This window comes from Patiria miniata, unplaced genomic scaffold, assembly GCF_015706575.1.
Source record: "Patiria miniata isolate m_02_andy unplaced genomic scaffold, ASM1570657v1 HiC_scaffold_9, whole genome shotgun sequence".
Lineage (NCBI taxonomy): Eukaryota > Metazoa > Echinodermata > Asteroidea > Valvatida > Asterinidae > Patiria > Patiria miniata.
Genome location: NW_024037076.1, coordinates 9,310,836 through 9,337,243, shown reverse-complemented (window position 1 = coordinate 9,337,243; position 26,408 = coordinate 9,310,836). Strand labels below are relative to the sequence as shown.

General features: G+C 40.3%; 3 protein-coding genes across 3 annotated transcripts; 1 reads left to right on the top strand and 2 right to left on the bottom strand.

Annotated features, from left to right (window-relative positions):
* The first annotated feature begins 528 nt into the window (after nt 1–528).
* LOC119720438 (G-patch domain and KOW motifs-containing protein-like) lies at nt 529–6,536 on the top strand. Its single transcript, XM_038190101.1, has 6 exons — nt 529–541; nt 1,883–2,005; nt 2,626–2,722; nt 3,296–3,495; nt 4,687–4,772; nt 6,420–6,536. Exons 1-6 carry the CDS (start codon nt 529–531, stop codon nt 6,534–6,536), a joined length of 636 nt encoding a protein of 211 aa, XP_038046029.1.
* A 16,564-nt stretch (nt 6,537–23,100) lies between these two features.
* On the bottom strand, nt 23,101–23,919 carry LOC119720436. The gene has a single exon (XM_038190100.1). It carries the CDS (start codon nt 23,917–23,919, stop codon nt 23,101–23,103), a length of 819 nt encoding a protein of 272 aa, XP_038046028.1.
* Nucleotides 23,920–25,242: 1,323 nt separating this feature from the next.
* LOC119720435 lies at nt 25,243–25,614 on the bottom strand. The gene has a single exon (XM_038190099.1). The coding sequence runs from the start codon at nt 25,612–25,614 to the stop codon at nt 25,243–25,245; it is 372 nt and encodes a 123-aa protein (XP_038046027.1).
* Nucleotides 25,615–26,408: the final 794 nt, after the last annotated feature.

The following is a 26,408-nucleotide window of genomic DNA, read 5'->3' as shown; positions in this document are numbered from 1 at the left end:
GTCAGAGAGGAGGGGAACTTGCCTTTTGTTATTGTTTTTATGTGACTTGAAAGCGTCAGCACTTTACAGCCGCAACGAATATAAGTACATTCTCTCTGGCACGAAAACAAAAAAAAGGCCACTGAGTGTTGTACTACCTCAGACTTAGCAGAGTGCATTAAGCTATTAAATCGTATAGTTGCCATAATAGTGTCGTCTTGGGGGAAATTACATAATGTGTATGTACAAATCCGTGTGTTTGATCAAAGTGTCAAGTCTCAGCGTTGCTCCCATGGCTTTCAAACAGTATACTGTCACTGAATCTGCCAAAGATTACTGAATAAAATGGGTTACACCTCTATGTTCCGACACCCCTATGTTCCGACTGCACATATTCCTATCCCTAACCCTAACCCTAACCCTAACCCTAACCGGGACTAACACAATCTAGGTTGTCGGAACATAGAGCAGTCACCAATAAAATGCTGTGCGCAGATCCAGAAAATGTATTGTGTTGTACAACTTCTCACAGTTTTGGTAGTCATACACATGTCAGGCTCAGGTACAGGCACAGATTTACTACAATAAAATAGAAAATAAAATGTATGTGTTACAAGAAATTATCAAGAGCTTATGTAACCTAATTAACAGAATCAGCTCAAATGAAATATCACTTACAAGTAAATGTTCTATATATACATGCACACAAATTTCCAAACTAAAAGCAATACAACTTTTAGGCTTACAAAATATCACTAAATATCACACTAGTCACTGAATCATAAATTATTTAAGAGTAACCAACCGTTTAATACACCTTGACCAGATTAATGCTTTGGGCGAAGAATAACACAAGTTGCAATTCCATCGAGATCGAGCTGAGGCCATGTTGCTTTTTTGCTTAGCTGCCGTCTTTCCGGTACAGCGCCCTCACTTGGCAAAAAATAACAAATCTGTCTAAGTTTGGCCGCTACAGTCACTACTACTAAGTAAAGGTATTTGCCCTCTCATCTTGATATTAGATCATTCGCAAATAGACCTCCACTAACATGATTTTGAGCAAATTAAAACAGTGAATTGTTTTAGAAATACCAATGAGCACACGTAACAAATGAAAATCAAAAATTGCACGATACGAAAAAAATTATCTGCTAAGTAAATTTGCTGAAAACATAGCTAAAATGTAGAGGAAAGAAAATAATTAACACAAGTAGAACCGCTTTCTGTGATAGTTACGACATGCTGTCTGGAGGCAAGTGTGTTTCCAAGCCAAAAGTAAATATTTTGCGATGTGCTTTATGTAACGGCGAACACTCAGCCGTTTTTCAGGTCGGAAATGTCTTTACAGATTTCCTTGAACATAATTATGTCGCGTTACCAGGGTTTTGTGTCCCCGTTGCAGTGTGGCGTATGCAAAGGTCATTTTGACCGTACACCCAGTAAAATCAAAACGTGGTAGTGGTGGTGGTGGTGGAGATGGCGGGAGCGGGGTGGGGGTGGTAGTGGTGGAGGTTCATTGTAGAGGTAGAAGCGTTGTTCAAACCGGAAACCTTTGGACAACAGGTAGCGCTCTTCAAGGCGCCACAATCCTAAACAACGGCACTCGTGATGATGTAAGAGTGCTCGTGAAAAATGGGGCTCTTAACAAAAGGGCAATTGTGAGAAAATATTCCGTTGCAAAATAGAAATGTCTTCCCGTTACTCATTTTCACCTTCCCAATTTTGTTTCTATCAGCGTCCCGATTTTGCTTTTAAAATCTCCATCCTGTTACAATCTGTCACTCTGCACCCCCGTCTTTTTACGATACTGATTCTGTTTACGCTACTGATGATAAGTGCTTTTTATTTGAGGCGATATTATTATACCGTGCTGATCATTTGATTAATATTAATTTTATTTTAGGTGCTCAACAACAAGGTGGAAACGTCGGAAACACCGGCACTATTTCCGGCCCTAACAGCCCTGTCTTTGTTGGTCAATCAGGTTCAATTAACCTTACTTTCGGTGCGCCGCCAGAGAGGGCAGGTAAATACGAATTTTCACTGCGTTACTTATGGGCCCGGTTTAGTTTTATTTTTCAAATAATACCACTGAGTGATAGGGGGCAATTTTAGCGTAATGTAATGTCTGTGACAGAGCTTTATTGCATTTGTCACAATGTCATCACTGTCGCACACTACAGAGTTAAGTAGCAATCATGGTTACTTGGCTCTGTCTCGGACATAACATTTCCTTTCTAAACGATGAAATTGCCACAGGGCAATTCCAATTCTAATTTATAACTAGACATTTGCGTTTATTGAGTTAAAAACGCAGGGTGCTCGGGCAGGCAAACAACTAGTTCAATGGACATGAGGTTTTGAATATTAATATGCCTGAACAAAACAACAGAATAAGGACACTCAGACTGGAACCATTTTTCTCAATATAGAAACAATGCTTCCTTTGGGTCTGATTAATATCACTATACATTTTATTTTACGTACGTTTTGATTACGTCATTAGTTAAAACTGTGTAAACATACTGATTTAGTTCAGAAAGCATACATATTCATCATAAGGTGAAAAAAACTTCAGAAAATAATAAGGAGTACAACGAATGTATTTGTCGATAACACCTTATTTCCTGTTCGGTAACGTGGCAGCAAATGAGGAAACCCAAGGTCAACATTGTAGTGACAGGGAGGAGAGGCAGATGAACAGTGATAAAAAAAGGAGGAAAATACAAGATAAGTATGACAGGTGAGTTCAATATGTTTTGAGTTACTGACTTGAGCATTGCCTTGGTAACCAGACATATAAAAAGTGCATCTATGTTTGTGTGTGTTGACACAACTCGGACATGTTTGTGGGACCTTTTTCATTTATACCGGTATGTAAAAACAAATTCACATATTCCTGAACAAACCATTTATATTCGTGTACTTGTAGATTTAGACTGGTTAGTAAGTAGAATTTAACCTGAATTTATTGGTAATAATTAAAAAAAAATATTGATGCTTGCAATGCTCTTTGTCAATATGTTTGTGTACATACTGTAACCATGGATAATGTGCTCACAGGCTTAGTACAGAAATAGAGAATGATCATTTTGTGCATAATTCTGCGGTTGACAGAGAGCTTATTGGCACTCATGTGTATTGCTATGCTTTGCCAGCAGTTTCAATTTCAGCTTCAGTTTCCAATTGAGATGTCTGTGAGTTTTTAGCAAAGGTAGTAGCAATTGTCTTTTGACTTGGAGTAACTTTTAATCTCAGTAATTAGTTTATTAGTATAGATACTAATAAACTAATACAGATCTGTCTTTTCCTGCAGCGACAGTGGCAGTTATAATACGACTAGTGCCAATGCACAGTCCAGGGAGCAATCCTATTGGCTGAGACCTGATTTGAGGGTACGTTTCATTGACAGACAGTATAAGAATGGCAGGTACTTCAATAGCAAAGTCTGTATTGAGGATGTTAAAGCACAGGGAATCTGTACTTGCCGGACTGAAGATGGCAGAATTTTGGAAGGCAAGATACCCTTGATGTGTTTTTTTTAATAAGATGGAAGTTGCATAGGGAGATGTAAATGTTACGTGGGGTTTTGCCCTTCGCATGTATATTTATAAACACTGTATACTCAATGTTGTCCGAGGGCTTGCTGGAAACATTCACAAGCTTATTCAGGTGGGACTCGAACCCATGGCCTCCTGCTTACTAGTGCAGATGTCCTACCACTAGACCACTGAGCTTTCTGGTGTTGGCTGGCTGGTTCGAGGCGATGTAGCAGCGGGTACCGCAACCAAACATTTGTTGTTTTCTGCACTAGTAACAGGATGTTGTGGGTTCAAGTCCCACATGAGTAAGTTTGTGATTTTTTTCTTGCAAGCCCGTGAAAATGACTTAGTATGTTACAGTGTTTTTATAAATACATCGGCGAAGGGAAAAATCCCATTATAAAGACTCTTGGTTTGTTTGATTGATATGTGTTTGCTCAACATCCTTACTTAAAATGTTGCAGTTTATAATATAATAATTGTTGATATTCACCCCTTTAACTGCCCTAGTCAAGGGCAGAGGGGAACATGTTCAAAAAAGTTCCGTTATGACCCTTATGTTTCCAAATTCATGATAATTTCTCCTTTTGAAGTTTGTAAAAATGTAGGCCTACCATGTCATTTCATCATGTGTAAAGGCCAATTTACACATACGCGACATTATGGCTCATATTTTACAAGTAAAATTATAGACATATCAATGTGCATTTTTACATCTAGCCACAAAATCTTGCATGCTATCAATCATTTATTTGTGCTTGTTTATAATAATGCGCAACATTGTCATGCGACAATGTCACGTATGCGTAAATTGGCCTTAAATGTATTTCATTTCGGCTAGTGGAAAGTGCCACCTGTGGGAAGTTGTTTTTAGAAATATCTCAACATGCTTTCAAACTTTTGATTTTAACCTTCACTTGGCTCACCTCAAACATGGTCACAGGTCAAACACAGGCTTGATAATGTACTAAGTTGTTCAAACCCCATGTTCTTGTAAAATATAGGAACTGGATTACTTTTGTTGTCTGCACTTGAACATGTAATAAGTTCCCTTTTTCTCAGTACCCATCAATGCATTTCATCTGCATCAGGTGAATGAACAAGTTGCATTTTGTTTATTTCACAGTTCACAATTGTTCGTGTGTGTTTTGTGTTCTTTTGACAGATATTGACCAAAGCATGCTAGAGACATTAATCCCAAAAGGAGACATGGCATGTGTCATGATCGTTGCTGGGAAACTACGTGGACAGGTACACTCCTGATTAATTTTGTGCCAACCCGAACCAAAACCGACCCGGCCCGACCCGAAACTGACTTCGGGTCGGTTTTCCCAACCATTTCAGTGGAGTCAGGTCGGTTTCGGTTTTTCGTTTGTCATTTTCGGGGTGTTTGCAATTTTCGGAATTTAGCTTAGTTGCCCTAAGAAGTCTAAGTGGTTTATTTAAAAGCAAAATTACAAATAATATGTCACTTTTTTTTTTTTTAATGTTTCACTTTTGTGTGCATTGTTATCTTTATTTTACATCCAAAAACTATAATTTTAATCAATATGCAAATTAGCCAAAAGATAGTAATCTGGTTTCAAAAAGTCTCTTTTTTCCAAAAATCATTAAAAATAATCATTGTCGAATCAATAGTGTATATAACTTGAATGTAATTTTTTACGACTTATATCACCTTTTCCTGGAGTGGGTCACATATGGCAAACTCAACACCAAAACAGTTGGACTCTGATTAATGGTTGTATGCTTGACCCCGTGTAAAGCATAATCAGTTTACTAGTGCAGTTCTCACTCTAACAGAGTCAAACAAAACATGCAGTTGCATTTGAAAGGTTTGGGGTGGCTTAGGTTAGCCAAGAAAAAATGTTAAACCCTATTCCATCTCACTGCCACATCACTCAAATGAAAGATCTTGAATGTGCCCTTTAATTGGATACCACATTTGAGATATTGATGCTTGCAGTTTTGAAGATTTCATAATTTTTCCATTTTTCAGCCATGTCTACATTCTCATGGAATTGCCCATATGTATATTGAATTACACTTTTTTTGCTGATTTCAGACCAAAAACGACATACGTATGGCCTTTTATTTAAAAATCATTATTTTCCTCCTACCATGGCCACTTTTAGAAAACATAGTTTTACGTTAAAAAAAATACCAAGTTAATTAAATTGCTTTTAGTCATTATGTAGGCTTTGGTTCATATGCCAGATGTGCCCATTTAAGCTTGTGAAATGCCCCCAAAGGGTAAATAAGTTTTGGTTTGAAATGAAACCATTCTGCCAACTCCCATATTATTGGCTGGAAAAAAAAAAATCGCACCCAGATTGCATGTTTAGCTAGATTTCTGGTTTACTTCACCACCCAAAAAAGAATTGGGCAAATGGCATTAAGTGGTGTTGAACCATCGATCTCTATATAAAGACTGGATTAGTGTACAGAAAGCAGCAGAAGAAAGTTATTTGAAGCTACATCGGAGAGACCAGCTAGTGCTAGTGATCTATAAAGGACAAGTTGGCGTTCACAATTTTCAAATGTCTGGGTTTACCTTTTGAATGCTGCAGTTCACTGTTTGTGACATTTGGAAATATAATCACAACAGAGTGTGTCCTTTTTAGAACATCATAAAATGTGTACATGTATGTGACCAAAATTCGCATCAAATCTTGATACAGCGCATGCTGTATGTAGGCGTAGAACATTCGTAAATATCGGTGGCCATTTTTGGAAGATTGGGGGCAAAGTGGTCAAATGCAAATTCAACTGTGTGACTGGTGTATGATCATATAGAGATCAGTGTGTTGAACTAGCTTGGGAAAGAGATTGAAAGATTACATCTGAAAATGCATCATTGGCTCCACAAGCCCACTGACTATTTCTTTTTTCCTCCAGTTGGGGTCTGTGGTGAAGAGAGACAAATCCAAGGCCAACGCTGATGTCCAACTTAGAGACCGCGACCAGATTAAAACACTGGACTATGATGACATATGTGAATATGCTGGCAATTAACATGATGAGGAAGATTACTAGGTTGAATTTTAAACAAAAATCAGATTGTAAAAAAAAGAGGATGTGTAAAAAAAAATGGACAGACAGAACTTGTAATTAGTCGTGACGTCGTGACGTCATCAGACTGGAAGTTGTTGTGGGGAGAATGAACAAATGATAAGTTTTGTTTCATTTAAATTCAAATTCGGTATTTGATCCGCTTTTAACGACTATGTTCGTACCTCATAGCATAAATCTATTCGGTACAATGCTGACCTTGGGCGTTCAAATATTGTGACGACATCAAACCGGAAGTTAAGTGTTAAATACATACACATAAATATTCATTATCATTTCAATATGTTCAATGTGTTTTTAACCGCATAATGAATTGTTATTCTGTCTGAACTTAATCAATATAACTAAAGACGTCAACATTTAAACTGATGACGTCATCAAATCGGAAGTAAGATTTAACTGTAAATAAAATGTATACTGAAATACAACAAAAATACAGATGGATGAATTTTTTGTTCAAGTTAAAACTAATGGTTTTACTAGAGAAAGATGAAATTTGCAATTTTTTTGCTATGAGCATATTCACAACTTAAGTGGGCAATGTCCCACGAAAACGTTTCAATCCTGATCACCCAGCGTTTGTAATTCTTCAAACGCCAATCTTTGAAATTGTTATTTCTTTCTGATGCAGGAGCTCATGGACATGGGGACAACGCCCCAGCTTCACAAAATCCTTAGTCTGGAAATCCCATTTTAGGTATTCTTTAAGAATTTACGAATTACTGTCATGAATGATGAAATAAATACCCATGGTTGGTTGCACTTTATAATTCTTCTTTAGAAAGAGATCTCCTTTTTACAATCGTCATTTTTCAATTATTATACTTACGGTACATAATGCGTTTCCCGTTTTTCGCCAATTGTACTGGTACTGCGTCAAGGTTTAGATAAAAACCAAATTATTTTGTTGACATCCAGTTGGTGGGTGAGGGTGAGGCAGCATAAGTCTGCGACTTGCGCAACAAACTATCGCGTAATTTGTGCAATCATTTCAGGTGGAGTAAGTCTTGGCGTAGCGACTGAAGATTTACCATCGTATGGGAAGGTGTTTTTTTTTTCCATTTTGTGTATTAGTATTTTCAAGTGACGACCAAAGTACCCCGTAATTGTCTTGCAAAGCTGTGGCATGCACAAATAGTTTTAGTGGCTGACTAATATTTCAATAATAAAAGTGATCACTTTTCTTCAAAATAGTTCCATTGAACAAGGTTAGGGCAGTAAATTGTTTACTTCAGTCTTATTGGCGATAATTCGAAATACTATTATACGTATTTTGTTTTACCTGCATGAATGAAAGATACTGATCGTTACTTGGTATAATGCTTATGTTTTACCTGGCTTTCGTAGAAATGTTGAATTGCAATGGAGAATTCCATAACAGGCAGTATAGAAGACAGTTAAGATTGTCTTTATAATACCAGAGACCGTGATGTGCCATATTATAATTTTATGATATGTAAATCGTCATTTTTCCTATACTTTTTATTTCAGATGGAAACCAACTGTTTGAATTCAGTTATTTTATGAAACCGAAAGAAGCGAATGCAGGAGAGATGAGTTTCAAGTAGTTTCAATCTAATTCCAGGATAACATCCAGATATTTTGTATCAATCACTCTTAGTTTTAATAACGAACATACGGAAGCGTAGAAGGGCCAGTGGCAATTAAAAAAATCCTAATTAGTATCTCGCTGCGGCGCGACTCCCATCTCACCGCGGCGACTCGCCATCTTGAGTTACTTTTTCCGAAATGGAAGCTCCCGGCTGCGAGATAGTAAGTCGCCTCAGCGAGATAGAAATCTAGATGTTTGTTTTAATTGCTTGTTGTCCAAACGCCTCCGCACGTAGCATTAAATTCCATTGAAAGATAGAGACGGGTACTTTCTGACCTGGCTTGATAGATAGTAGCAATTAACAATGTGAATAACACATCCCGGGATGATAATAGATAATACTCACTTCGGAATCATTTGATTTAGTTTTTTACCTGAAAGTTAGGAGAGCCTTTGCTTTAGCGTTTGTTTGTATATTAATCCATCAGATGTAAATCCATCATGTATAACTGTATACGTGGTTGCTTTGTTTAACCCTAGCCCTATCGGATCAGTGGGGTGGGCTGTATGTGTCCCCTCAAGAAACTTTTTTTATGATAGCTCTAGAACGATTATGTTGATCCAGATGAAATTTACTGACTTTTCCTTACCTTCATCGGTGATGAATATGGTGCCAAAACAAAGCCTGTAGGATGACAATGGTTGCCCTTGCCAACCGTTTCAAAGACACTAGTGGAATTGTAGCATTTTTGGTAATGTTTTGTATAAAAACATGGAAATATGCACTTTTGTGAGTAAAACCTTTCTGTGACCGAACAAACCAACCAACTTTCCACTTAACACTAAATAACATAGTCACGTAACCACATACAATGCATGACGGGAATCCAATATCGCGTGAAAAGCCGCGTATAATTGTCACTAATAATTGTCAGGTTTCTTCTTGTTTTTTTCCTACCAACCCTTTTTTTTGGGGGGGGGGGGGTGGGTTTGCTATTTTTGGTAGTTCTTGCATAATTAAATATTGAGCATGTCTGACAATACCAAAGTACTTCAATAGAGCCGATTTTAGTGGGCTAGTGGGTATATATTTGCTTGCCAAAGTTGTGTAATTGGATGGATATTGACCGATAGGATTTTTTTAACAAACTTGATAGCGTTTGAATGTTAAAATCATGCCATATAAGTACCGTTTTAGACCAATTAATAGGCTACAGACAGTAAAACGCCCTCTTTTGGTCACCGAGGCGCGTCCACACAAGGTCACCTAGTAAATAATATGCCAACCAACTTTCCTGCAAAAATTTATGAAAATAGGCTGTCGAATATGGAAATAAAAATGGGGGACACAGTTTGCCCTCGTGCCGGTCCAGAAAATATCCATAAGAAATACCCCGGTACTAGTAGTTTAAATGCATGAACCCTTTTCAGATTTTGGAATCCTGATGTATCAAGTGCAAGTGATGTTGGGGCAAAGCAGCTTACTTTTTTATGCGCGTTATTTTATTGTACTACTCTATCCAGTACATGACTGTGGTTTGACAATAGTTCTTGTTTGACAGTTTTGAAGTAGTTGTACTTGGGTTCAGGAAATCGTTTTGTCCTAACCATCGGCACCTCTGACTATGTATCGTTGCATCTAATGGAATGACTTATTCTACTTGTTAGTTTGCCTTAATAAATGCTATTGAATTAAAAACTGAAACGTTTATCACAGCTTCTTAGTGCTTTTCTGTGGTCGACATTCATTTTTGTTTACATCATGATCAGGGGGGTAGTTATCGTTTTGCTTTATAACCTTTCAAATTCTATTTGCATAAAATGAAATCCGAAATAAAAAAGAAATTGCCGCTAGAGTACTTAGCAATTGCCCAACTAGGCTTTTACATAATGTTGCTTCAATGTAATGTTGCGTATTTGATTAACATGTCGATTTTTAAAAGGATTCAAGGATACAGATTCGTAAATTATTACACTCAGCAGACCATCGTATTGGCTTTATTGTTACCGTATGAATTAAAGTGATTTTAATTTAGGCAACAGTTATATCAAGCACACATTCAGATTCCGCGTTGTCCTAACGGAAGATTTTATTTTTTTCGTATTACCCAGTTAAAACTATTTCATCAAACCCAGTTACCAGCGTCAAGACGTATCAGACCAGAATCTTTAAGGTTTAATTATTCCAACCATTAAGAAAATGATGACCTCTCTTATTGACGCTTTTCATCCGAGCAATGAGGTGCCCGTCATGCTCCCGCTCCGTCCGACCGTCATCGGCGATTTCAACACATTCAGGCACCTGGCTTTTTATGATGCGGTCCATTCATTATAATCTGCATCACTGATAAGCCGAAAGGTAGGCGACGAGCGCAGTATTGCGGCCCAATAGTGTTCTAAATTTAGTCAGCTCCTGGAATTCCTCTACGATGTGGACGGACAAATACCCTGCTTTTGGTGGCTAGTTTGGAAACGAACTTTGCCAGTGTAAATTCTGGATTAAGCTCTTTCAGAGGGGATCTTATGTGGACACCGTTTTAAAAAGTTGCTTTGGATAGATACACGGCCTGAGTGAGCCGTCTTTTTTTTTAAACAGCCGTTGTTAATCGAGCTGCACCAGTCCAAGTGTCGGGAGATTCTTCTTATGACCAAGTCTTTCTCCATCTTGCTCAGCTCGGCTTGCAATTTGGGTGTGATGTAAACGCTCCACTCACGTGGCGGGTCCATGTAGGGTTGAGCATCTGGCTTGGGATGTAGGCAAATGCGCGCCTTAAAGTTACCTAGGGTGTGTCAAACAGCATTGGGTACCGTTGCCTCGTGTCTTGTTTGTCCTCACCGGAGTGTTAGGATCATCCCCCGATTCTTGTGGGGGCCCTGTCGGTACCTGAGGCTGTGGAACATGTGTGCCAGTATGGATCGTCATCACCAAGTCTAGGGTGCGGCTTTTAGGGACCCCAGCAATAACAGGATCTGGCTCGTCTACCACAAATAACTTCTCACGGCTCAAGTCATTCTGCTTGCATCCGTAGCAGGTGATTTCGGAGCCATTGTATGCCTTCGGATTGGTTTGGATGGGGAGAGTTGGTTCCTCCACTTGTTTCATATTTGACGCGTCGTGCGAACTGGTAAGGCATTAGCACTCTCCCCCGTGTCATTCTGAACGTGATGGTGGTGTTGCCCGAGACGATCGGGACAGATCACAATATGTCATCTAGTCTGGTGAAGGCCTCGGCTGTTTCTCGTCGGTGCTTGTTGTGCACATGTCTGATACTGATAAGGTAATGGAGCTGAATGTTTCGGACGGCACATCAACTGCGGCTTGGTCATCCTCGAGTTACTCTTGTTCTTCCTTGTCACATGTGAGGTATCTGTCATTGGAAGCACTTCCGCTATTGGGAGAGGCTACGATTACTAGCCTCTAGTTTTCTGGAAACGCTCTGCGGCCGTCGGCGTCCCCTATGTGATTTGCTTTATACAAGCGTTCTCGTCGCCGAGTTTTGGTTTCGTTGTCCTTGCTACCACAGGCTTTGCACGTGTCACAGTAGGAAGCAACACATGTTTGCACAGTGGATTCACTTGAGAGTGTGTGCAAGCACTGATTACTGGCAGCCATGACCTCACAGTGGCGCCCCTCCTCGAGATTGCTTCATAATTACAGCCATGGGCCTTTTCAAGCAAACTCTGTCGAAATCGCTCTAGTGGTGTAGATGCAATAACTAGCTCAACTTCTCGTTCATTTGAGTTCTGCGAGCAAAACGTCGCACGCGCAATGATTGGACTAATATCCCTAAACCTATTGGCAAATTCATTTCGTTTTCATTTTGTTTTTGTCAGTAACGCATAAGTTCAAGCCTATTGAAACGGACATTAACATTTTATCCATAACTGGTCTTTAAAATGTGCCCACAGTTTATCTGGCTTTGCTAGGTCTTCTTGTGATAGACCGAACGCATTACGGCGTCTCAAACCCTCTGCGCCAATAGCAATCTTGATCTTTATTCCTGGCTGGCTAATATAGTTGTCCTGCGTTTACAGGATCAAGCGTTTCCAAAGTATGAATTCCTCCGCCAAGTCTTCAGCCTAGCAGTGCCAGTTCATTTCAGGATATCAGGCCATGTTGCTTGGTTTCGGCTACAACTATAGCACATTTTAGTATGCAGAGTATGACAGACAGGGTGATCTAGCTTGCTGCTGCTTTGACTACAATGATTAAGTATGTTCAGTGTTGTTACATACTTTAACTTAGTCATTAGTGTTGTCCGTGCAAAATTTGGCATCGAAATCAGATTTACACTGTCGCGTTGCACGCAGAGGAGAATGGCTTTATAATAATTCAAAAAACCTTAAGTCTATACAACTCTGACAACTTTATATACAGACGTATTAAACAGCGATAGTTCAAACTGATATAACTTACAACATGTACAAAGTGAATTGTGACACCCGTTCAGTTTTTTTTGCTGTGTAATTGATTGGGGTAAGTACTGCTATAATCGGGTCATCTGAATGCACGTACGTACCAGTTGGAAGAATTATCCGGCGAGGTCGCTGGCAGGATGGGCGGTGCTCTTGGAGCGCAGTGATGTCACACACTGTCGACTGGGAAGATGTGGTTTTGCTTGCGTTGCTATGCTGCTGGCGCCGTCTTCACGAATTAGGTGCAGCGCCGGTGAATGACAGGAGTGCGGATGTCCACGAGAGGTCATGCCGATCAAGGAGTTTTTGTTTCGGCACTGGGATGCTGATTCAGATCATCGATGGCTTCCTGGTATTGCCATGTGCCGTGTTGCAAGTCGATGCGTGCTGGAGCACCCCGCCGTAAACATTGTATGTCTGCCATGCGTGCAGCGCACAAACTTAGTTCAGTTCGGTGGTTATGTGCACTCGACGCGTATCGCGGGTGTATGTACAGCACATGAGTACGTACAATGCACGTTGCCGTGGCTGTGGTCGTGTGGTGAGTTTGCCTAGCCTGACGGTCGGGTAGGAGTTTTCTGTATATGCCGCAAAAACGGGCCATTCTTGGAACGCCGATCATCAAAAGACAGTCCAAGCGGTGTTTATAGACGAAAATCCGGTCCTTGGCACGTACCGTTGCCACCATATGGATCGAGGCTGAACCACCCCAATAAGATGAAGCATACAGGAGGAGATGGACAGGGGATGTGTAGAGGTGTGTTATTTGACCTCTGACTTTTCTCGACATTTCTGCCTGTCCGGGTCGTAATTGTGACGTCATTTTAACATAAACCAAGCCCACTGCACACGGAGAAGCTTAATCGCCCAAAACAAAATATCTGGAGAACGCTTTAGCGTTTCATGTAATAATACACTCAACCAAAATAGAAAGTTCCCCCTAATACTTTGTTGTCTAACTCAAAAAATACAGAGCACCTGTCGCTCAAATAATGACTAATCATGACGGAAACTCCTAAGCAATCCAGTCATACTCTTTATTTGGCCCAAAACAGTGACAATGTGTACGAAATTATGCAATTTATCATTTTACCTTCCTTTACTGAACCTCGAATAACATAAAAAGTATGCAGTAAGAAAAGGGTGAAAATAGACGATTGCGTTAGAGATGAAAATGTTCAGACTCAACTTGCACGATTTCAAAAAGTGCAACTTGTTTTCGGGATCATTGTCTTAAATTGCATAAATGCATAAACACATTGTCACTGTTTTGGACCAGATAAAGAGTATGACTGGATTGCTAAGGAGTTTCTGTAATGATTAGTCGTTATTTGAGTGAGAGGTGCGCAGTAGCTTTTGAGTTAGACAAAGTATTAGGGGGACTTTCTTTTTTGGTTGATAGTATATACAGCGTGAAATATTTCCCTATCGATAAAAATAGCTTAGGGAATTCGACTTTTATTAGAAAAAAATGCCCGAAGGAAATTGGTAATGAAGGTACCATTGTTTGTCCAAGCGTGTTGAAATAGCTCCAGTTCCTTCAATTCCAGCACTTTATTTGCAGATTTAAGCCCGCCGCACAAGGGAGCTACGTGCTCAGCTACGTGCTCTGGTTTTTCTACACGAATACATCCGGCTTGATACATGTATCATCCAGATAGACCTAAAACAGTTTGCCTACGAACTTTCCATTATCTGATTTTAGGGATTTATATGTGCATATTTTTTTTAAAGAGAGTTTGAATTTCTGTTGAAAAAGATACCCACAATACTTTCACGGCTAATCCCATACAGGTTTACCACGGTTTATCTTTGTTGTGGAAATGTTTCTCAAATTGCGAAGGAGGAAGATGCACGTTTATCCTGCCCGGTTAAGGGAGATTTACAGAAGACCCTCCGACGAAAAAAAATGATCACAATAGACAATTATAAAGACATTTTAGCATCAGGGACTTTAAACAGCACCTGACACATTATAAATGTGTAACATACACAAACTTTACATTTAAAGCTTCACTACATATATAGAAAGGATCAATCACGTCCTTTCCATTGAAGTACAGTTAACCCTAAAAGGGCCGGGTTATCTCTCATCCTGGGGGGGGGCATTCCCCGCCCCTAAGATCTCGGCCATGGAGTGACGAACAATTTTGAAACTCGGTACATGCTTGACGCAACTCAACATAAACATACCCAAGAAATGTCATTACTATAGGTCAAAAGGTTTTGGAATTATGGCTAATTAATTATCCATTATTATGCACGAATGGTAACTCTGCTCTGTGTACACGACGTATATATGGGAAAATTCAGTTTTTACGGCGCGAAGCCGGGGGGGGGGCGGATGATGACTGTCATTTATTTTGTAAAACTTGCCATTTTGTCAGTGTTGGCATTGGGGAGGCCACTTAGGTGGTTTCTTTTGCAGAAGGAGCACGCAATGATTTTTTAAAAATTAAACACAAATGTCTTTCTCCCCAACATTTTAAGGGGTTGTGCAGGATTGGGGAGCACACGTGGGGGAGGGGGAAAAGGCCTCAATTGGGACGTGACCCGACTCCCTCTCCGCCATTCCACCACTCTATAACGGCATTCGGCAGAAAATTTCAAATGAGTTTGTTCGGTATAGAGTCATCTCTTCCTGAACATTTTGAAGAGTTTTGAGGGCAGAAGCCAGTGCCATGTTGATGATGACGACACTGATTATGACAATATCGACGGTAACGATCTTAAGATGCTCTTTTTTATATTGCCATTTAAGGTGAAACGTTGCAAGGCTCCACTATTCAAAGGGTATGATTTCGCTTAAGTGTTGGAAATACTCTACTTTTCAATATCAGTTGTGCATCACTTTTGCTTTTTCAATTAATTAAGACATTTCCAACGAACAATTCTAATTATGAGGACCAAATCACAGAAACCATTACTTTCCTCAAATTTTAGTCATATGTATAATGTCCCCCAGTGGTGATCTTGACTGGCAAATGTAGTTTTATTTATAGTGCAAAGACACAAAGACTATCTGTTCGAATAGTGTGGCTGTTGAGTGACAGAATTGTGCACTTTGTGACTAAAGCATGAAACTGTGCATGTTGGTTCTTAATGCGATAAAGAAAATTTTCAGATATGGAGGCATTTCATATTTGACCACTGGTAACCTTAAGAGGTCAATGAACTTTGTTTGCCCTATTTATAGATATTTAGGATTTACTATTCAAAACCCCTTTTTTTCACAAATGTTGGTCTTCTTGCAATTATATGAATTTTCAGATGTGTGAACATTCATATCTGACCACGGGTGACCTTTGAGAGGTCAATGAACTGCCGCTATTTATCTTAATTATTTAATATTTCAAATACCAATTTTTTTATGACCCAAGTCTTAATTCGGGTGTATCAGCAAAAAAAGGAGAAAACTCAGATGTAAACGTAAATTATAAAAACATTTAATAAATATTTTCAAATAAGTAATAAAGTTAAAGATCACGTGCGTCCTCTTTCTAATGAGACCTTGATTATGCGTATGTGGCCACGGATGATTGGGCATTCGTTGTTTATCTGTCAAGGGTCAAAACCTGAACTGGGCCAAGTTTGTGCAAAAGGGTATCTGGTATCTGGGCCTGTGAAACGGCTTAATTTAAAGAAAGAAGATATCCTTTTCTTTAAAACAGTTTGTTCAACTTCGACACAGTGATTTAAACTTCTCATTTTTGAAGTTAACCCCTCAAACCCAATGCCTTTAACCCTAAAAGGGCCAGGTTATTTTTACCATCTCTCAGCCGGGTGGGGCGGGGGGGGGGGTAAAATTGACGAGGTGACAGTAGTAGGATGCTTTCCCCTTCATTTAATTACTCGGCCCATTAACAGGCATGTGAAACTGACAATTAATTACAAATAAATATATTAAATTACATATAGAAAAAAATAAGGGCACATATAGAAAAAAATAAGGGCAATTACACACCAAAGTACAATATTTAAACACAGGGACAATTAAACAACATATTCACAATAAATGAAACAATTAATTTGAGCACAGTGTTCAGAGTTTCACATAGATACAGCATCTTCATAAAGTTTACAGTCATAAACGATTCGATTTGAATATAACTCACAAATCGTATGCGGGGCCAACACCCGTCGCTACACACAATGGATGGGTATCAGGAATTTATGCAGTTTACTGGAGTATACAGAGGTTTTCTGGGTTCACAGCGGCCGGCATTCTGGTGCTGTAAATACAAGCATAAATTAACAGATAACAGCACTTCAATCAATATCGTAACTGGTAAACCAAAAAACACGCGTGCACAAGCACACGTACATTTTAGTGCCTACATGAATGACCTTTTGCAACTAAATACGCCGGTATAAAGTCAAGTAAGCCAAAATTCACAGATAAACACTCACAAAATAGGATAATGTCACATTGTGAAATGTCCTATATAAATATAAATTAAAGTGCAGAAAATAAGGACGAAACTTATATTACAGTCTTCACAGCTTTCGGCGACGTGACGAAGACTGAAGCGTATTGGAAATTCCCACGCTTAAATACCCATACTACACGTGATAAGCGTATTCTGCCATGCCATTGGTGAAGCAATGCGATGTGACGTGACATTCCATGCAAATTAAGCAAAGATGAATAATAATATATTAAGACGACAAAAAAACACAAGGAAGACATACTATTCAAATTAAGTCAATCTGAATTGTAAATTAAGCCACATAAAAGAACCAGACGATGAACGTTCCATTCAAATTACATTGGTTAGCTTATCAATAAGAAAAACTTATCAGCAGCGATAACACTCCCCCTTGAATGACATTCAACCAAGACATACACAAATATTATATATCATAACCACAAGTGTCTATACAATCATAAATCATAAACCATTATCCACTATAACCACACTGTAAAGAAAACCCGTAAAAACACTGTCCATTTTCCGTATTTTTTACGGTTTATTACCGTTATTGCTCGAACCGTCACAAGAAAGAACGTGCTACGTGCATTTCCCGTAAAACTTGGTGACCTGACGCAGGCTGGGATTCACAATGCTTTGTTTTCGTAACTTTTCAAAACCCCTCCCCTTTCAAACCCTCACAACCGCCTATTTTTTAAAGCTGTGATTCGTGTGCACCCACGCAACGTTCGCTACGTGCTGATCATTGGGATTTCAAAGCCGTAATGCTTTAATATTGCGAAATTTAGAGAGCCAAGCAGCTAATCCTGCGGTGTTGACCAGCAATAGGTTGACCCCTTTCTGTGGGATTGGTAAAAAGTTGTAAATGAAAATTATAACTTACAGATGCAAGTTATGTTACAACTTAAAGATAATTTCACCTTAAGTGATTTGAAAACCACTATGCGTGTAAAAGACGAGCTGTAAAACGTATGCATACCCGACTCCCAGCTGCAGTAACTGGAACCTACCCCCCCCTCCCTACCCCTACACTCAGCTCTGACGCCACCCACTTTGTATTCCATTACTTTACGGCAAAGTGCCGTTAAATTTACGGGAAATTCGTGTTAAAATTACGGTCACCGTCATTTTTGGAAAACCGTAACTGACCGTAATTTTACGGTCTTTTGTTGGCAACCCGTTTGACAGTTCTTTTACCGTAAAATTACGGGCAAATTGTTTACAGTGCACGAGACATATACAATCATTAATCTTATACAATATAACTGCGGAAATTAATACAATTATAAATACTCTTACACAGTATAATCGCTGATTCAAAATCACGATCACCGTCCAACATGTAACTTGACATTTCACCAATCTACGCAAATCGACATTAACCACTAATGAGGGGGCAGCAATTCATGCAACATCAAACTATAAATTAAACATCACTTTAATGGAATTACAAAAATAGTCATTAGGAAATACATGTAATCTTGCGATATTATTCGCAGAAGTGGGTTGTCTTTACAATACTTGTACATTTATATACAGCGAGCAAATGCATAAAAATATGTTCTCATCTTCAATCTTAATCTGGTGTACATGTACATTAAATATTATCAATTGGTGAATTCTATTCATGGCATGACGAATCTACAATTCAAGAGGAACCCGACCCTTCTAATAAAATCACTTTGGTGATGGGACGTACAAGTTCTGTAGCTCGAGTCTTCAATTTTACTGACCTAACCAGACCATCTCGACCATAGTTTACATCCTTAACAAGGGCGAGAGGCCACAGGTTCCTAGGAGACATTTCCACTGAAACCAGCACTAGGTCACCAACAGCAATGTTATTAGCTGGATTCACCCATTTAGTTCGTCTCTGTAATTCTGGCAAATAAAACTTAAGCCATTTTCGCCAAAATTGATTAGCCAAATGCTGAACATGTCTCAAACGACTACGCAAATGCTCATGACTAAACCTACCAGGCGGATAACTGGAACTGTTTCTCAAGAGCAATAAGTGATTAGGTGTTATAACAGCAGGGTCACTGGGATCATCATTCACCTTGGTCAACGGTAGCCCATTAACAATGGCCTCCACTTCACAAAATACAGAACACAAAATTGTGTCAGTTAACCCAACTGTTCTGGGAAGTACAGCCACCATGACTCTCTTGACTAGACCAATCAAACGTTCCCAAACTCCCCCCATGTGGGAAGCTTTGGGTGGATTAAAACGCTATATAATACTTTGTTTAACAGCATAAACATTGATAATCTTCGGTGACAATTCCCCCAAGATAAAAATACATTTGTTGAAGCATAAAAAGTACCATGAAGGTAAGCTATTGCACTGTTATTAATCAAATTGTATTCATTTAGTATAACTGTTGGAAGCAATGTTTGCTCAGGCTGCGGATGTGGTAATCGCCCAGGATACCTTTGATATTTTTCTGCGTCATCTTGAATGTAGGGATGGTGTCAGAGATGCCACGGCGCTGTCTAGGCGCGTTAGCAGTAGTCGTGTTGCGAAAATGGCGCCTTGGGTGTAGGGCTTCATCTTGCACAATACTGCTTGGAACGGAACGAAACACCAAATCCTAGGTGTTATTGGAAGTTTCAGTGATAGGCCTACGTGATGGTTCCAGAACATGCTGAAGCAAGAAGTGCATTATTTACATGTCAATGAGATGGGTATCGCCTGATGTAAAAGTCTGTATCCCATTTCCCTCAACTGATAGATTTGGCACTGTAGTCACCGCTTAATTTGGCACACTTCAGAGATCTGCAGAATCCTTTCCAATGGTGAATCAATATACTTCCGTTCGCTAGACGCTAGGGTTAGCGAATGTAAGCGATAGTAACAGCCTTGGAGCAAAATTTCATCCCAAATAATTTCAGACTCGGTATCCAGTTCTTGAAAAGGAAAGCAAGCCTACTCATGTTAATAGTGTAATAGAAAAAAGAGTTCGGTCTTTCCTATAAACATTGGAAAAAGGCCTCAGGAAACAGTTCACAGTACAGAATTCCGAATAGAGCTGTCTGAGTGGGTTTTGTTGATGCAGATCAAATCAGGTTTGTGCTCTTCAATCAGTGCTCGAATGCCCTTACCTTTCCACGTAAACTGACAGACTCCACACTTTATTTTGGGCCCTAGCCTACTTACAGAAACCATTCCCTTTTTTCCCGAATTGAAAACGTTAAACATTATGGGCCTAAGCCTATAATTACAGAAACCCATAACCATAGAGAGAAGCGGTACTGTCAACCTAGATACTTAAGTTACGAACTTATAAGCTTTTAAATATTAAGTTTTATGTTGATGAAGATAAAGCTAGTTTAAAGTGGGTCTTACGGTAGTGGGGTATAAAATCAAGACACTCCAACTTTTTCTTCATTCAAGCCAGAGCCTGTGTCCATGGTTCCTTATGTATACAGACGCGTGTGATTATGTCCCCCGTCTTTAAAGTTTTTTTTTTTTTTCAGAATTTTAATAGAATCAAATTTATGACATGGAAACAAAGTATTAAGGGACTTGTAGAAGATACCGACGGCGGCCGCTGTGCTATAAATAATTTGGTCACCGACATCACACGACTGGTGATAACTTCGTTTAATCTGTAACAATAAATATGAAAAACAATACAAACATTACGATAGGTTCCAATTAATAAGCATTCATAAATACCTCAGACAGTTTAGCCATTCCTAATGGTCGAGAGCCCGTCACGTGGCCGGTATTAAACGGATGATAAAGACATGGCTAGCTGGTCTTAAACACTTTTCCAGTGTCACAATAAAATGTGGACTCCTAAAAATCCAGTGCCTCTTGTCGTTTCATTGGTTGAACGTTCACAATCCTCACGTAGGCATGCGCAACACTTCCAGGGAGTTAGAATTTTATAGTTCTAAATTCAAAACACAACGCGCCAGGTGCGTTCTGCGCTACTTCGCGTAGAACATGATACGCGCTCGTCAATCTCCATAAAAGGGTTGTTTTCATCTTACTCGCCAGCTGAACACTCCATTATTTTGCAGGAGGGATGTTTCAAAAAGCATAAAGTGAATTTGTTGAACAAAATCGGGATGTTTTGAACGAATTATATGATTTTTTTTTACCGAAAAGGTATTTATGAATGGGAATAAATATGTGCTCCGTCGGTATTTATCACTCTGTTTAAGACCACTTAGAGTCTGGGTGCTGATAAATACCCTCGCCTCCGGCTCGGGTAATTATCAGCACCCAGACTCTAAGTGGTATTAAACAGAGTGATAAAAACCTCCGGAGCACACATTTATTCCCTTAACAATATACATCATATTTTGGTCATGAATATCCATGTAGTTTGAAAATGAACGAATCAATAAAGAGTATTTTAATTTACTTACGACTTTGTTGGCATTTGTAGCACACTTCTATGAACATTGTTTATTTTACAAAAATGTGAAAAATCAATGAAGAAACTAGTAATATGAATTCGAACAATTATTTGTAAGCGCAGCGCACACGCGCAAAGGCGTGCGTGCGCCAGGCGCGCGCGCTACAACGCCCGCTGACAAACATTTTTGACATTCACGGCCCCTTAAATGTTGCTCTACAGGCCAACATTGACACATTCAATTAACCATTAATCAATTAATAACAAATATAACAATGACTAAATTTATGCAGTTTAACATTAAAAAATACTCCAACAAAAGGCTTAAGTGATTCAAATTCTTTACAAATGTTCAGTCAACCAGAAATCCAAAAAGCAAAACAAAACTTTAGTTATAATTGGTAGAGTAAAGCTCAGTTGCTGATATCTTCAATCCAGTTCACCTTCTAGAAGGCAAAGTTTGGTAATTGGCCTCTTGAGGATGCCACCGCGTGTCAGAACTTCCATTGTGCGTACCAGTCCATCTACGCCAGGGAAAGTCCTCGTTACTTGTGCCAGTGGCCACTGGCCTCGAGTAGTGTTGTCGTCTCTGACCAACACAATATCGCCTGACTTGATGTTTCTTTGTGGCTCAATCCATCTTTGCCGCCGCTGCACGGTTGGTAAGTCTGAATTTGCCCAGGTCTGAATTTGAGCTGATGACTCGGCGTGAGGGCCTCCAAATCATTCGGGTCATCAGAGACAGCGGTGATAGGCCGATCATTGACTATGGCTTCGGCTACACAAAATATGGTACCCAGGCGCTCGTTATCTAGAACTTGGTCTTTCAGAAGTGCTCCTGGGGAGTCAGGTTGGCGTAGCGGTACTTTCGTCGCCTTCCACCGCTGTGACCCGGGTTCGAATCCCGCCTGGGCCAATATGTGGATTGGGTTTTCAGTCCCTGCCTGATTCCGTGGGTTTTCCCCAGAATATTCTTCTGGGCTTTTCCTCCCGCCTCTAAAACTGTAACTTCTTCTCATTGTCTTCTCTCCACAGGTTTCTTCAGGCTTGCGAGCTACAGTGCCTAGGGCGCTTTTGAGGAATCCTTGGTTTCATTACCAGAAATGATTAATAATAATAATAATAATAACTAGCACCTTCCGTACGGTCCGTATTGGCCGTTCCCAGACACCACCCATGTGCGAAGCTGCAGGTGGATTGAACTTGCATTCAATGTGCTTGACAAGGGAGAATCCATGCGACTGACTATCCTTCTCGAGTTGGGAGATGGCCTGTCTTATTTCTTTCTCGCCTCCAGCAAAGTTGGTTCCGTTGTCAGAGAGCACTTTCTCTGGTGTACCTCGTCTAGCTGCTAACCTCATGAAGGCATTCAGAAATGAATCTGTCTCCGGTGAATGGAGACTCTCAAGGTGTATGGCTCTTGTGGAGAGGCACGTGAAGAGACATCCATAGCATTTCTCTTTACTCCTACCACGTTTCACATAGAAAGGCCCAAAAACAATCAACACCCACATAACTGAATGGAGGTTTTCCTGGAGTAACTCTGCATTCGGGAAGATCTGCCATCCGTTGTTTCTGTGGTGTTCCCTGCAGTCTCTTGCAGACAACACATGCCTTCAAGATATTCTTGATCAGTGACCGGGCCTTCGGAATCCAATACTGCTGTCTCACTACAGATATTACAAGTTCCTTGCCTGAATGACCCGACAGGGTATCATGTGCATGACGAACAATCAGGGTTGACACATGATGATGCTTAGGTAGAATCGAGGGAACTTTCGACTCTCCTCTACGGGCGCTTGTCTGAGCCTACCACCTAGTCTCAGAACACCGTTATCATCGATAATTGGCTCAAGACTGTAGATGGGACTTTGCCTTTGGACTGAACGTCTCCCCTTCTCTAAGTCTCGGATCTCCTGCACGTAGTTGGTTCTTTGCACGCATCTTGTTACAGCAAGTTCTGCATCATCCATCTCTGCTGCGGTCAGTCGATTTCCACTCCATATGGATCGAGATCTGTGTTCAATCAACCACTTCTTGTAACGCAGGACCCACGCCACAGCCTTCTTTAGACGGTTCCAACTGGAATACTTGCTGATAAGTCTTGCCACGGGATCAGCTGTCACTGCGCCTCCCGTAGCTCGTGACACTGCTACTTTTTTCACTTCCCGGTCCGTCTCGAGAAGATTTGGAGCTTGAGGAGTTACTGGCCAACTCTTCTCATCCTGCCAGAGGAATTCTGGTCCCTTTCTCCACCTTTCTTTGGAGATCATGTTGTGTGCATCCAGGCCTATCGATGCGTCATCAGCAGGATTTCGATCCGTATTTACACATCGCCACTGGTCAACAGATGAACCATCATGTATGACAGCCACCCTGTTGGCTACAAACGTGTGTAAGCGCTTTGATGTGTTCTTGATGTACTGCAGCACACGCATGCTGTCAGTCCAGAACGTGGACCCGCAGACGTTCAGTTTCAGCTCCCTTCGTAGCATCTGCTCCATCTTTACAGCTACTACTGCTGCAGAAAGCTCCAGTCTGGGTATCGTCATCGTCTTCAAAGGTGCCAGGCGTGATTTTCCTATCAGGAAACTACAGTGGACTTCTCCCGCAGAATTGACAAAAAGAGCATAAGATACACTCTAATACGCATCTTGAGAGTCATCTTAAAAGTGATGCAAACGGCATTCACTTATCTCTCCGAAGTTGCTTGGCACGAGGCATCTTTCAACAGCAAACTTGTTCAAAAGAGGAAGCTCATCTAACCACTTCGCCCAGTGATCCTGAGTTTCGGCCTCTAAGGGATCATCCCAGCTCTTGCCAACGATTCGGCACTCGTTCTGAAAGAAGAGTTTCGCCCGAAGGACGTACGGGCAAACAAACCCCAATGGGTCATACACTGAGCAGATGACGCTCAGTAAGCCTCTTCTTGTCTGACTACCAGGTTTTGACTTGATCTTCATTCTCAATCAATTCGACAGTTATTTTCACATTGACATCCTCGGTAACAATTCAGACAGAAAAACAGTATATATATGTATAAACAAAACATTCTTCACAGACAGTATGCAATTAAGTGTAAATATTAAATAATGTCAACATAAAGGAAAAAGGTGAAGCACTGCTTTTGTACCTATCCCTGGGACAGGACAAAACTTAAACCACTAACTACACACGGACTAAGACAGGACAATATGTTTAAGAGTGAGACCCGGTACAATATGTAAAATAATGACTAAGCAAAGCAGAGAAGAAAATGTTTTTTAAGTAAAAGTGTAAGTATTGATAATCGATTTTTTTTCAATTTTTTTAGCAAATGAAACCACAGTAGTACACTCTTTTAAACCAATATTGAGTTCATTCCAGTATATGACACCACGTTGAAATGGACTGTTTCTAAAAAAGGAAGTTCTATTTTTTCTCACAAACAGATCACCTTTCGATGAACTACGTGTTTCATATGAATGAACAGAAGAAGTAAATGAGAATAGATGATTAAAAATTGGAGGGAGCATGTTGTGAGTATATTTAAACATAAGTATACCCAGTCAGTGGTGGTAGAGATCATTCAGTTTCAGAATATTAAGTTTGGCAAATAAAGGAGTGGTATGATCAAAGTAACCTGCATTATTTACAATACGAACAGCTTTCTTCTGCAACTTAAAAAGTTTGTTGGAGCCATGTACAGTTGAAGATCCCCCAAAAGAAAGTAGGTCATAATTCAAGTATGAAAGAATAAAGGAATTATATAATGTTAAAAGAATGTTTTTAGGTACACAATTCTTCAGACGATTCATAAACCCAACAATTTTTAGAAATTTTACTACATAAAACATCAATGTGGCGATTTCAAGTGAGAATGTGGCGATTCTGAGTTAGTCGTGCTCAGTATCCCAATGGACTCCCAACGCTCTCTCAACAGGTAGATCTTCTTGACTAAGATCAAGGTTCTTGACACCCTTGGCTCTCTCTTCCGGCGGCACAGATTCAATTACTCTTCTGCTATTGCTAATCCACTTTGTCAGGCGGAAACCTCCCTTCGCCAGTATGTCAGTCAACTGCTTCACCGTCTCAACTGCTTCACCCTCGGAATCTAGGGACTTCAGGCAGTCGTCCACGAAGAAGTTCTCCTTCACTGTAGCCACAACATCAGCATTGAAGTCGTCAACATTATCTTCTGCCGTCCGTCTGAGGGCAAAGTTGGCACAACTGGGGCTCCACACGCCTCCAAACAGGTGCACTGCCATGCGATACACGTCGGGGATTTAACGGTATCACCGTCTGGCCACCAAAGGAATCTCAGGGCGTCTCTGTCCTGTTTTTGAACCCGCACCTGATGGAACATTTGCCATTATTCTAACTGGGTGCTCACGAAATCGCACGAGAACACCAACGAGTCGGTTCATCAAGTCCGGCCCCTGTAAGACCATGTCATTCAAAGACTTGCCTTGACTTTTAGCGGCGCAATCAAACACAATCCTCAACTTCTCTGGCTTGTTGGGATTGATGAAACAATGGTGTGGCAGATACCAACACCGTCCGGGTGCAGCATCTAGTTCCACATCTTGTACCTTCTCTGCAAAACCTCGTTCCAGCAAGTTATCGATCTCCTTCTTGTATCTTTCGTGAAGCTCGGTGTTCTTGGACAATCGTTTGCCAAGACTCCTCAGGCGCCATTCCACCATGGGCCTGTTATCCACAAGGTTCGGGGGATCTGACTTGAAGGGTATAGCTAGCTGATAGTGATCATTCACCAAGCTGACTGACTCATTCCAGATGTTAATTGCCTTCATATCATCAACCGATGCAGCACGGGAATCATCAGCCAATGTTCCAGAGCTATCTATCTTCCAAAATCTTTCCACCTGGGCCTCCAGATTCCCTTGCACAAAGTTAGAGAAAGCCTTCTCTGTCACCTTGCTTCCAACTGGGCCATTAATCGTCCATCCAAGAGACGTTCGCACTGCGTAGGGCTCTCCCTCGTTGGCATGCCTTACTTCGAGGGGGATCAACATCCCTGGTGCATCTTGGCCTATCAGGA